This window comes from Nicotiana attenuata, unplaced genomic scaffold (assembly GCF_001879085.1).
Source record: "Nicotiana attenuata strain UT unplaced genomic scaffold, NIATTr2, whole genome shotgun sequence".
Classification (NCBI taxonomy): Eukaryota; Viridiplantae; Streptophyta; class Magnoliopsida; order Solanales; family Solanaceae; genus Nicotiana; species Nicotiana attenuata.
The window spans coordinates 17004-30455 of NW_017672051.1; the positions used below are offsets into that span (position 1 = coordinate 17004).

A 13452-nucleotide genomic window follows, 5' to 3' on the forward strand; every position below is an offset into this window, starting at 1 on the left:
TCTTCATGGGAGACTCCCCGAAATCAGATTCCAATGTATCTTCAGGCGCAACAAATTGCTGGTGAATCTCGGTAATGGATGATGTTGGAGACATGACTTGACTTACTGGGCGTGGATTAAAAGTTGCAGGGCGAGGACGTGAAATATGAGGAAAGAGAAGCCTGCAGAAAAAGGAGGAAACAAATCTGATGTGAATATGAAAAAATATTTAGTCCCAAATTTTTAAGCGCCTACTTGGAAGGAATAAGCTATTCAAATATTTATTCCAGATTTGTAGGCGCCTAATTTGGAAGGAATCAGCTCTTAATATTGGGTATTTAATAAATGATATAAATTTTGTAGGAAAAATATAAACATGGCGCGCGTAATAATGAAATTATGCACATTTTTAGTAACAAGGTTTCCTATAGGTTATAAATTAGTATAAATTACTTCAGGAAACTACAGACAAGTGGCCCATACTCCACTAATCTTATTCAGTCACCACCAGTCCTCCGTTGGTTTTCACCGGCGCCCGATCTCCGACCACCGTATAAATCACTTCACAGAACACCCTATATTAAGCTATCAATTCTAACTTCTAAGTAAGCAGTAATTAGAGATGGTGGAATTTTCTAGGGCAAATGCCGAAGCATTTATAGATGAAGATGATGAAGAGGCAGGGGAAGAAATAGAATCAGCACCACCACTCAATATTGGTGACGAAAGGGAAATTCACTCAAGTGGTCTTAAGAAGAAGCTTCTTAAGCTTGGACTTGGTTGGGAAACCCCTGAATTTGGTGATGAAGTTACTGGTAACTGCTAACCAATTTTCAAGAATTTGTTACTCTGTTCAATCAAAGATTAAACTTTTAACTAAAAATTTTGTACCCTTTTTCTTGTTTTTTCAATTGAGTTGCAGTTCACTATGTTGGTAGCTTACGTGACGGAACCAAATGTGTTTCCACTAGGGACAAAGGTGAACCTGTTACGTTCAAGCTTGGCGAAGGTCAGTTCTCGGTTACATATGTTTATTCCCCTTCATTCTAGTTTACTTCCTATATTGGTGTGCACTTGTTAATTACTAATAATGATGTCTAAAGTTGCTAAAAATGGTTAGAATTTATTATTGGCCATTTCTCTTTACCTTTTCTTCTTGTTAGAGATTCTAGGAAAGATATACTCCCTTTGTCCTAATTTATGCGGCACACTTTTCTTTTTGGTCTGCCCCGGAAAAAAAAAGACACATTTATATATTTAGAAATAATTTAATTTTAAAATTTTTATTTTACCACTAACGAGATGTTTATAACCACACGAATGTGTATGACTTGTTTAATGTTTTAGATCACAAATTTTAAAAGTATGTCTTTCTTTCTTAAGCTCCATGCCCAGTCAAACAAGGACAAAATATGGGACGGAGAGAGTATTGCTTTTGCTGATATTGGGTTTCTGCATCTATAATTTGGTTTCTATTTGTTAAGCTTAATTAGTTTGCTTTTGGTTGGTTAGAGAAAGTTGCCACTGGCGTAGATTGCGGAATTGTTACGATGAGGAAAGGTGAAATGGCATTGTTCACATTGCCGCCCCCAAGAACTGGTTTTGGATCGGCAGACTTGGATGCAGTTTCATTGAATTCTGTAGTTCAGTTTGAGGTCGAGCTCGTATCATGGATCACAGTGGTAGATGTCTGCAAGGATGGTGGTATTATCAAGAAAATTATGGAGAAGGGGGAGCTGATAGGACCTCCTGATGACTTGGATGAAGTTCTAGGTACTTGAATGTGTTTTGTGTTTACTCCAAAAGAATTAACTGCAAGGAAACAAAAAGAAAAACAGAGAAGAATATTCGACCCAATGATGTTGCTGCTAGTGCCAGTATCTGCATTTATATGGTCTTGCTTGTGATATGTTTTGTTAGTTGTTTATAAATAAAATATCCTTGCTTTTTTCAATTTGATTTTGCAGTGAAGTATGTGGTGAGGCTGCTTGATGGTGTCATTGTTGCAAAAACACCTGAACACGGAGTGGAGTTTTATGTCAAAAATGGTACCTTGGTATCTTGGCATTTGTGCTTTAGAATCAACAAACTTGTACTATCAGCTGTTGGTTCATTCCTTAGATTTGACTAACCTATTTTGTTTCCTTTTAGGCCATTTCTGTCAAGCATTACCAAAAGCGATCAAGACAATGAGAAGGGGAGAGAAAGTGAATTTAATTGTTCAGCCTCAGTGTACGTCTTTCCAACTCATTCTTTGCTATCATTCTTTCGGTTGGTAGTCGGGGTTCCTTTTTTGAGGGGAGGGGTGTGTTTCAGGAGTATAATTCGTAAATAATATGTTAGTCATGGATAAAGAGATTAGATTATTTGTGAGTAGCGGACCTGGCAAATGTTTGACAATCTCAAAAACTGGTATTCCAGTTGTGGTTGAGTGCCTTGATGCATTTGGATTGATCGCATTGAACCATCAGCTGTAGCCTATTCTCTATTCAGATGGAAAGATTGCTCTGTTTGGATAGTTTTATCATAATGTTAATTCTTGAATGGTATGTTAAGATTATCAGGATATTTAAATTTATAGCTAGGTTTTTGCCTTGACTCCATATAGGGAAGTTAGTACTGATTATTATCTGTATAAGGGAGATGAATTGTGAGTTATTACCACTAATTGCATTTTTGTTAATGATAAATTGTACTAAAGCGAATCGAGTGTGAATCAAGTAAGCAGAAGTCTTGATTTTCCCTGCTCACATAAGGCATGTGTTCCTATTGATGAAGAAAATGGTCCTAGATAGTTGTACCTTCTGATTTATTTCTAATTAACATACTGAGGCAAGAGCTGGCTGTGAGATCTTAGACGTAAAGTGCAACTAGAATCTGGGATCTGGTCATACTGACCTCTATTAGGTTTTTCCTTTTTGTTTGTAATCACTTAAATAATAACGGTTGAAGGTGATTTCTCGTCCAGTGCTGTCTAGTCACCTGTTGATTTGGTAATGTAGCAGGAAAAACACGTCTTTCTTACCATTTTAATGGAGTCACCTTAATTAAAACGTTTAAAACTGTTCTATGAAATGTATTTGCTCGTTTCTCGATTAATCAATCAAGGGAATATAAACTAATTTCTTTTGCACATTACAATTGCTTATCATAAAGCTGTCGGATGGTTGGAGTTTCAGACTGTACAGTATGAAATAATTTCTAGGCATTTTAGCCATTTAGTTCATGAGAAAATTTAGTTCAGATTCAGGAATTTAATGTTTTAGTCCTTTATGCTATATACCTTTTGTTGGTTCAAATATTCATACTGTGTGTGCTCACTCTGACGACCTTAACAAAGAAATAGTTCACTACAAAGGGTCTACTGACCACATTACGTGGAGAAGGTAGACATGAAGCAAGGAACCTACCAGGCATTCCTTTCAATTAAAGTAGAAGCACATTTAAAAACACTGTGGCTATCTATACAATCTCTATTTTATTCGATATTGTTATCCTAAGGCATCTTATCTTCTACCAATCTATGTAGCATAAAGTTTGCAAGATATTGAACTTTTTCGGTAGATAGTATTTGTTAAAAAGTACCCATTCTGTATGTGTCTTGTCCCATGTCATAAAGACTTATGCTGATATAGAGGAACTGGTAATCTATATTCCAAAAGTCTATTTTTCTTTAATTGACAAAGAAGAATAGAGGAACTGGTAAGGAACTGGTAATCCAATTTAAACATAGCTTGCTTCCTCAGACTTATAGAAATTTCATGCTCTCACTCTGTTAATGCCATGCTAAATGCAAAAAATGTGCTCAAGAAGTCATGCAATCATTTTACGTTGGTGTTGGTTTTCCTGACTTTTATGATAGAAAGATATTCTTCCATATCAGCCTGAAAAAGTTTTAACAGTTCTAATTTTTTGTTAGGTATAAAGTTAAAGTTTCAACAGTTCTTTTGATTCTTAATATTTTCTTTTACCCCAAATCTTTGCAGATGCCTTTGTTGATGGGGGTAAGGATCCTGAAAATGGCTTCCCTTCAATTCCTCCAAGTTCAATTCTGAGTATTGATCTTGAACTGGTTTCTTTCAAGCCGGTGATAAATGTGACTGGTGATTTGGGTGTTTTGAAGAAGATTTTAAAAGAGGGGGAAGGCACTCTAACTGCAAACGAAGGTGCTACTGTGACTAGTAAGTATGCAGAATTTATGTGCATTTTACCTGGTCGCCCTTGGGGTAATAAAAACAGATAGTTGACGTAATGTTACTTATTCATAAAGGGTTAGGTAGCAGTGCGATCAGCAGAAAGTTACATAGATATAGAGAACTATGGATGGCACTATGAGTGTGCATTTGGGTCATATACTGTCTATTTTACCCTTGACACAACAACAGCAGCAGACCCGGTAAAATCCCACTACTGGGTTATTTTACCCTCGATAATTTGTGAGATTTCACTTCTCTTCAAATGCCGATTGTGTCCATCATCCTGGAAAAGGGGACTGCAAAGATGGAAATGTTACCTTGATCTTGCTCAGTGGAAGGCACAAATATGTGCTTAGCTAATTTGAGGAGCATAACTGCAGAATTAGCTTATGTTTTGGGATTAGTAATGGGATTCTGCTCGGGTATGGAAAATTTACTAACTATTTGGTCTTTGTTTCAAATCTCCAGTTAGATATACAGCTAAGCTTGAGGATGGCACTTTGCTTGAGAAAAGAGGCTTTGATGGAGTGGACGCATTGAAGTATACAACTGATGAAGGTCGGTGCAATGAAATGAATTTGAAATGTACCTATGGTTGTGATAATTAAGTTTGTGATATATTTATTCTCATTATCCACCGGTACAATCATAAGATAATTAAGGTTTATTACGTTAAATTTAGTTTTTTGTGATACGTCCTTGGTCTTTTGACTAGAAATAAAATTTATATCAGGTGCATTTCTTAGACGACTTTCTTTTTTATGAAATTTCTTAGACGATTTTCTTCTGAAAGCTGTAAACTCATTTAGATTTTCTGTAATATGGATTTAATCTATGACGAAACCTTGCATGTATGCCATAAGTCTTCAGTGATGCTTCTGTACTTGTTGCACCTACACCTACGATCTTTGGTTTGCTATGATTATATTGTACTCTTTTGCATGTAGAACATGTCGTTGCTGGACTGGACAAAGCAGTTACTATCATGAAGAAGGGTGAACACGCAATAGTGACAGTTAAACCTGACTATGGATTTGGAAGTACTGAAGTGAAGCGGGATCTTGCGATGGTTCCTCCTTGCTCAACAATAGTTTTTGAAGTTGAGATGTTGGAGTTCACAAAGGTATCTGATGGAAGTCTGTTTTATGCTAAGACATATTTGGCTTAGTACATATGGTTCAGCAAATGTAGGATTGGAACTCCTTCTGCAGTGATATGTAAATGACCCAAACAAGTAGGCCGATGATCTGTTTGGAAAATGTAGTTAATTTTCAAGGATCGAGCATATGAAGAAACCTTAACATCACCCAATAGGGTGACAGACATTATTGCTAGGACTGATAGAGTAAGTCTGCAGATACATTGCTGTGTTTTTTTCTTTCTTTTTGACAATATTTAGTTAGATCTTTTCTTGTAAGTAGACCCAAATAGTTTTCAGACTTGTGAGAATTGCCTGGTACACACTAGGGAACAAACTAGCCACTAACAAAACTTTTTCTGAACATCCACGAAGTCTCTTCTGTATTCACCAAAAGGTCCTTTCTCTCGTTTGGTATATCTTGTGATAGTTCAGGTATGATTTGGTGCCTTCATTTCTTCTGTGGTAACATATTTCTATCTGGAAAGAAGTTATTAGATGCATTATCTATGCCTGCATTTCAAGTTGATAGGCTTTAGTGGCAAATTTTTTATACTGCGTAAGACCATTTTAATAAATTTCCTTGTCTTATGGCCTGTTTGGCCAAGTTCTTTTTTTTGGGCCAAAAGTGCTTTTTGGGCCAAAAGCACTTTTGGCCAAAAATTGAGGTGTTTGGCCAAGCTTTTGGAAGGAAAAAAAGTGCTTTTGAGGAGAAGCAGAAGCAGTTTTGGAGAAGCAGAAAAAAGTAGCTTCTCTCCAAAAGCACTTTTTTGAGAAGCACTTTTGAGAAAAATACACTTAGAAGCAGTTTTCAAAAGCTTGGCCAAACACTAACAACTGCTTAAAAGTGCTTTTCAAATTAATTAGCCAAACACAAACTACTTCTCGCCAAAAGCACTTTTTTAAAAAGTACTTTTGAGAAAAGCACTTCTCAAAATAAGCTGATTTTAGAAGCTTGGCCAAACGGGCTATTACTCATTTTGGGTTGATACATACAATTTTACGAAGTTCTAACTTTCTCCTTTTGGGAGACAAGGAAAAGGATCCTTGGGAAATGAATAAACATGAGAGAATCCAAGTGGCCCAAAGGAAGAAAGAAGAGGGCAATCTACTCTTTAAAAACGGAAAGTATCAAAGAGCAATGAAGAAATATGAGAAGGTATCTCAGTGAATTGGTCATCAATGTTTAGAATGTGCGACTTTTTGTTAGACGTTTTATTATTTGTATGTTTTTTTTTTTTTTTGGATTTTTTCTGTTCAGGCTGTTGATTATATTAATGAAGATGGAACCTTTGAAGATGATGACCGAAGGCTAGTTAAATCATTGAGAGTGTCATGCTGGTTGAATGGTGCTGCTTGTTGTCTCAAACAAAATGATTTCCAGGAAGCTATCAAGCATTGTTCCAAGGTAATGTACTTAGGTAACAAGAGAAATCATTGGATAACTTGGATGGATAGGCAGGTTTTGTAGTGTGACAAGAGTATGATCATGTGTGTTTCTATGTTGGGCTAGAAATGTGTTTTCTTTTGAAAGTATCATGGTTTTGCGTAATTCTTCTCTTTTCTCTCCGTCGTCCCATTCTCTATCAGGAGCTGTTTGTAGGTCTTCGAAATCCCTGCTGCTATGTACTTAATTCTGGGTAGCTGTTTCAAATGCTGAAGAATGAAAAAAGCTTGATGCAACTTTAGCTGATTAAAAGCATTCGTTCTTTTAATTTGCGATCTCAGTCATTTCAAATCCACGCAAGCAGGGCCTAAATTCGTCCTTATCCTTTCTCATCGCTCGTAGGTCTTAGAAATTGAGTCCTGTAATGTGAAAGCATTATATAGGAGAGCACAAGCTTTTATGGACACAGCTGATCTGCACTTGGCAGAATTGGATATCAAGAAGGCCCTGGAAATTGATCCACAGAACAGGTAATGCAACTTATGACTTAAAATATCGTTGGAGATTTTTTCTTTTGACTATATTGAATCAAAGAGTTCCTGCTGCTCAGGGAGGTGAAACTGATACAGAAGACACTAAAACAACTCCAAGCAGAGAGCAATAAGAAAGATGCAAAGGTCTACACAACAATGTTTGCACGCATGTCAAATGAGAACTCTTCGGCAGCAAAGGTTTGTCGCTTGATCTCTACCTGTGGGAAAAAAAGGGTAGTAATGATTCATAGGTTGAGAGAAAAAGGAGCAAATGAGGATAAAAGAAAATTAAAAAAAAAGTTTTATGCAGAAGTACAGAGTTTTCGAGCCCTTAATGATTCATTCTGTACTTGAAAGATTTTGGCTAATGTGAGCTCAAATTAAATATCTTAATCCTCCGAACCTAGCGAAACACAAAGTGTAGTATTTTGAAAATTCACTCTAGGATCAATCTAAGAAATTTGTCTGTCATCTACAGCCTAATTAAACTCTACTTTATTCCCATTTGGCAGAGATTAAAAGTTGAAGCGGAGAGCAAGATTGAAGAAAACGTTGGTGAGATCAACATGCCTTGAAAATTGATTGAAAGTTGATTCTTGCTGAAGAATTGTACTTGTACATTTTCTAAAACTAACAGAGAGCATGTATAGACAAGGTAATGGAGAAAGGGTATTATCTGTCACAGAAACCACACATGTACCACTTGAAATATGTGGTTTCAGTTCTATTTTAAATGTAAGTTGACACATTCCCATTGTATACTTCATTTGGATGCTGCAAATTAGAAGCTTTTTCCAAGTAGCCCCTATAGAATATGAGATATACCCTGCATTGCATATCTGGCTTGGCTTATTGGGTTTTTCGTGCAAAGTTGCTAGTTTTTACCTGAGAAGTCTGGAAACTAGTGATAGACATATTGATAAAAGCTACTGCACTATGTAAGGTTTCAGGAATACAAGTGCCTTACTATGTTTAAGAGATGGATGTCTTTTAATTCGAAACTCTTTGAATTATCACAACTTGTGAAACAAAGACTTCCATTTGTATGGCAAGCGAAAAGCACCAATATTTAATAATCTCTTCATTGCACAATCTTTTTTCTACTTAATACAATTATACTTTGAATGTATAGTCTTTAAAAGTATCACTATACTTTGCCCAATTTTCTAAGATATCTGCTGGTAACAATTCCTGAAGTTAGTTGAAAAGATAATTGCAAGAGTTAAATGCCTTTTTCTTTGACTGTGACTATATATGGAGCACATTGCTACACTGGATTCCTATTTGAGATCAATCAGAGGTTAGGAAGATGAAGTCAAATGGGCAGCCAAGAGAACTAATAACTCCAGGCGTCATCGGATTCCTATTTGCAGCAAGTGTACATCAAATCTGGTCTGAAAGGAATGCAAGAAGATTCAGCAATCAACCCTGATAAAGGAAATTATACTACAGCTACATACTTATGGACAGAAAATTAGCAAGTAGCATTACCAGCTGAGAATACTTGCCCAATATAACACTAAAATGTAGAGATTGTTATCAATGGATAGTTCCAGTAGTAGATTGGATAGTTGGATAGTAATAGTTATAGATGTATGAACCATTGACATACTTGTACATATTGACATACTTGGCTAAATGAAAATTTTAAAGTTTAACAAAATAAAAATAAAAGCAATTCCTGAAGATAGTAATTGATGTAATGTGGAATCAAGGCACCCACATTTCCTTAAATACATTTTAGTCTAGTTGCAAATTTGAAATATTTGAACACAAATTAGATCCTATTTTGCTCCTACGATGTATATCAGATATTTACATCACACAGGCCAAGTGTTAATGTCGCAAATATCTGATGCAAAAAACTCATATTTTCAATTAAAGCGATATGGCTAAAAATTAAAATGGTTTGGGGATACTTAAGTGGCACTGTGGGCTATACATTGGGATTATCAGCCCGTTTGTATTAGCTGAACTATAGTAACTTTTGAACACAAAGCGCCAAAGCGGTAAAAATACTTCTAAGTGTTTCTGAAAAGAGATTTTACCTCTTCCTATACTACATATGAAACTTTATTATCCTCCCTAATCAAGTTTTAACTTAATTACATGGACATATACAATTTACCAATTATATACAAATTAATTTTAAATGAGTATCCCTTTATATTATGAATTGAATTGGAATCAGTTATTTCTCATCCATGTTCTCTCTCCTTCGCGCTCTCTGTTTCTGTCTCTCTATCTCTCATTCTCTCTTCTTTCCCCAATTTTTCTTCCTCTCCTCTGATGTTCTCTTCTTTTTATCCTTTCATGTTGTATATGTTCTTAATGGAATTCATCAATAGATTTCAATCGTTTTACTATAGAGTTTTAACTTAGCAATTTTCTTTCATGTTGCACGATAGGTGTCCTAATTGAAATTGTCAATCAATAAATTTTGAATGTGTTTTACTATAGAGTTTTAACTTAGCAATTTTCTTTATAATAGCTTTTTACCTATACCAACAAGGCTCCTCCCCCAGCCTGAGAGACGGTTGGCGCTACAGTAAGTAAGCCTGCCCGAGTGACACTCTCCATAAGGCCCACTAGACGGACCAAAGCATCCTGGAGTACTGGGGTAGCAATGAACCCCTCTGGTACCTGAGCTGGGCCCACCAGAACTGTCTGGGCCGGAACTTCATCATCAAACTCAACATGAGGCTCCGCCGCTGGTGCTCTGGGCTGAGCCCTGCCCCTGCCTCGGCCCCTAGCACGACCTCGGCCTCGCACTCTGCCCCTCGTAGATGCTGCCGCTGGGGGCTCGGGCTGTTGATCAGCGGATGAAGAAGCGCGTGTTCTCGCCATTTGCGAAAGAACAGAGTAGAAGTTCAATTAGCATTGAGAAACCAAATCGCACGACAGAGAAGAATAGAAGTGAAATTATTCCTAACTCTGTAGCCTCTGGGAGATAAGCACAGACGTCTCTGTACCGATCCCTCAGACTCTACTAAGCTTGTCCGTGAATTGTGAGACCTAAGCAACCTAGAGCTCTGATATCAACTTGTCACGACCCGGACTTCCCACCCTCGGGAGTCGTGATGGCGCCTACTCGTGAAAACTAGGCATGCCGAGTATTATAGATCTTAACACCCTTTTTCTTAACCTTTTAACAATTTTAAATCAAAGTACGATCAACAGTGGAATAATAATAATAATTAATAATAATAATAATAATAATAATAATAATAATAATAAAAAAAGAAATGCGGAAGACGAAATCTGATAACATAGCCAAATACTAGTACGAAAAATACAAAATACATCTCTACCCAGAACTGGTGTCACAATATCACGGACCATCTACGATTACTACACATAGTTGTCTGGGAAGAAAGATACAATCTGTCTCTGAAGTAAATGAAAACAGAATATAAAAGACAGAAGGGGACGCCAGGGCCTGCGGACGTCTGCAGGACTACCTCGGGTCTCCGCTGGACTGAAGGCAACAACCTCGCTAAGGTCCAAAAGCTCCGGTACCGAGATCTGCACACAGTGCAGAGTGTAGTATCAGCACAACCGACTCCATGTGCTGGTAAGTGTCTAGCCTAACCTCGGTGAAGTAGTGACGAGGCTAGGACAGGACTACCAAATAAACCTGTGCAATTAAAGCATATACGGCAAGTAATAATAATGGGAACTAGCAGTTAAAGATGGAAAGGGGAACATGCTGTGGGGAATATCAAGTACCAACAGGATCTCAGGAGAAAAGCATAAAGAACATCTTAAATTTCACATCAGCCAGAATAAAGAAACAGTAACGAATCAATGTCCACTTTTATTCTTTATTATTGGGGCGCGCAACCCGATCCAAATTATATAACACTGTTGCAGCGTGCAACCCGATCTAAATCATAGAATACTGTTACGGCTTGCAACCCGATCCAACTCATATATCACTGTTGCGGCGTGCAACCCGACCCCTCTTGTCCTCCCTTATTACTCCTTGTTGCGGCTTGCAACCCGATCCCATATAATATTGTTGCGGCGTGCAACCCGATCCCAATATACAAATCAACACAAATCACAAAGAATCCCGGCAAGAGAACAATAAGGAAACAACAATATCCCGGCAAGGGAACCAATAATAAGAATAAACACATCCCGGCAAGGGAACCAACAGTAAGAATTAAATACGTCCCGGCAAGGGAATCAGCTATAACCAAACTGGTACCAACAATTAACTTCACAAATGAAACCTCAACTGGAGCCAATGCTCAACGATAAACAAATACCACGAATATAATCATAATTCTTGTCCCACGGTTGCTAACCATCAAGTTAAGCATGATCAATATATAGTAAAATCACAACAAATCCAAATATAAGACTCACGGGCATGCTTGAAACCAACGCATAGATACTCGTCACCTCACATATACGTCGTACATGACACCAACACATAGCAATTAAGACACAACACCTATTCCCTCAAGCTAAGGTTAGGCCAAACACTTACCTCGAACTTCCACGGCCAACTCAAGCCTCAAACACCGCTTTTCCTTTAGAATTCGCCTCCAACTTACTTGTATCTAGCCCAAATTAATTTAACAACATCAATAAATGCTAAAGAATTCATACCCAATGCTTAATTATAGGTTTTCTATCATTTTGCCAAAAAGTCAAAAAATCGATCCTGGGCCCGCTTGGTCAAAACCCGAGGTTCGAACAAAACCCGATTACCCATTCACCCACGAACTCAAATATATAATTTGATTTGAAATCGGACCTCAAATCGAGGTCCAAATCCCCAAAATTTGAAAATCCTAAGTTCTACCCAAAATCACCCAATTTCCCACGAAAACCCCTTGATTTTGAATTGAAACCATGTAAAATATGTTATAGATTGAAAAAAACGAGTTAGAAATGACGTAATAATGATTTGGAGAAGAACTTGTCTTTGGAAAATCGCCCAAGAGAGTTTAGGTTTTGAGAAAGTTTGAAAAATGAAGAAATTTCGTCTAAGTTATAAGTTGCACAGGTGCAGATATCGCATTTGCGATTCAGGTTCGCAAATACGAACTCGCAATTGCGGCCCAGGCTTCGCAAATGCGAAGGTAGGCCTGCCCTGCTTTCTTCGCAAATGCGAACTATCGTTCGCAAATTGCGGTCCCTGCTGAAGTCGCATTTGCGACATTGGGCTTCGCAAATGCGAAGGTCTCCCTGCCCAGCCCAGCTTCGCAAATGTGATATTACTTCGCAAATGCGAGCTCGCATTTGCGAGCCAAGCTTCGCAATTGCGAAGCCTGCAGACCTGCAACACACCAGCAGTTTTCCTAAGTCCACTTTCACTCCGTGGCCTATGCAAAACTCACTCGAGCCCTCGGGGCTCCAACCAAAAGGAGGTTTTTAAGATCTCGGAACATAGAATTGACTTGTAAATCAAGTGATGACCTTTTGGGTCATCACATCCTCCACCTCTAAAACAACCGTTCGTCCTCGAACGGACTGAGAAAAGAAGTACCTGAGTCGGGGAAAAGATGGGGATTCGGCTCCGCATATCGAACTCGGACTCCCAGGTAGCTGCCTCGGCAGGATGACCTCTCCACTGAACACGAACAGAAGGGAACTACTTCGATCTCAATTGACGAACCTGCCGGTCTAGAATAGCTACCGACTCCTCCTCATAGGTCAAGTCCTTGTCCAACTGGACAATGCTGAAGTCTAACACGTGGGATGGATCGCCGTGATACTTCCGAAGCATGGACACATGAAATACTAGGTGCACAGCTGATAAAATTGGCGTCAACGCAAGTCTGTAAGCCACCTCTCCCACTTGATCAAGAATCTCAAAAGGACCAATGAACCTAGGGCTTAGCTTGCCCTTCTTCCCAAGTCTCATCACGCCCTTCATGGGCGACACCCGAAGCAACACTCGCTCTCCGACCATGAATGCCACATCACGAACCTTGCGGTCGACATAACTCTTCTGCCTGGACTGAGCTATACGAAGCCTATCCTAAATGATCTTCACTTTATCCAAGGCATCTTGAATTAAATCTATACCCAACAACCAAGCCTTTCCCGGCTCAAACCAGCCAACCGGCGACCGACACCGCCTACCATATAATGCCTCATAAGGGGCCATCTGAGTGCTTGACTGGTAGCTGTTGTTGTAGGCAAACTCTGCTAATGGCAAGAACTGATCCCAAGAACCTCCAAAGTCAATAACACATGCTC

The 13452-nt window shown here is 38.3% G+C and overlaps 1 protein-coding gene across 1 annotated transcript; it reads left to right on the forward strand.

Annotated features, from left to right (window-relative positions):
- The first annotated feature begins 436 nt into the window (after positions 1–436).
- Positions 437–8211, forward strand: LOC109211541 (peptidyl-prolyl cis-trans isomerase FKBP62-like). Its single transcript, XM_019375083.1, has 13 exons — positions 437–794; positions 902–988; positions 1492–1752; positions 1947–2027; positions 2131–2211; positions 3966–4160; positions 4644–4733; positions 5123–5298; positions 6350–6472; positions 6575–6721; positions 7103–7230; positions 7311–7431; positions 7746–8211. Exons 1-13 carry the CDS (start codon positions 602–604, stop codon positions 7806–7808), a joined length of 1746 nt encoding a protein of 581 aa, XP_019230628.1. The 5' UTR covers positions 437–601; the 3' UTR covers positions 7809–8211.
- Positions 8212–13452: the final 5241 nt, after the last annotated feature.

What these genes read in the sequence shown, in the direction of transcription:
- LOC109211541 (XM_019375083.1), top strand. Translation starts at nt 602, where the DNA reads ATGGTGGAATTTTCTAGGGCAAATGCCGAAGCATTTATAGATGAAGAT. An exon ending in ATTTGGTGATGAAGTTACTG is followed by an intron (nt 795 to 901) that starts GTAACTGCTAAC and finishes ATTGAGTTGCAG; the next exon opens with TTCACTATGTTGGTAGCTTA. An exon ending in AGAACTCTTCGGCAGCAAAG is followed by an intron (nt 7,432 to 7,745) that starts GTTTGTCGCTTG and finishes CCCATTTGGCAG; the next exon opens with AGATTAAAAGTTGAAGCGGA.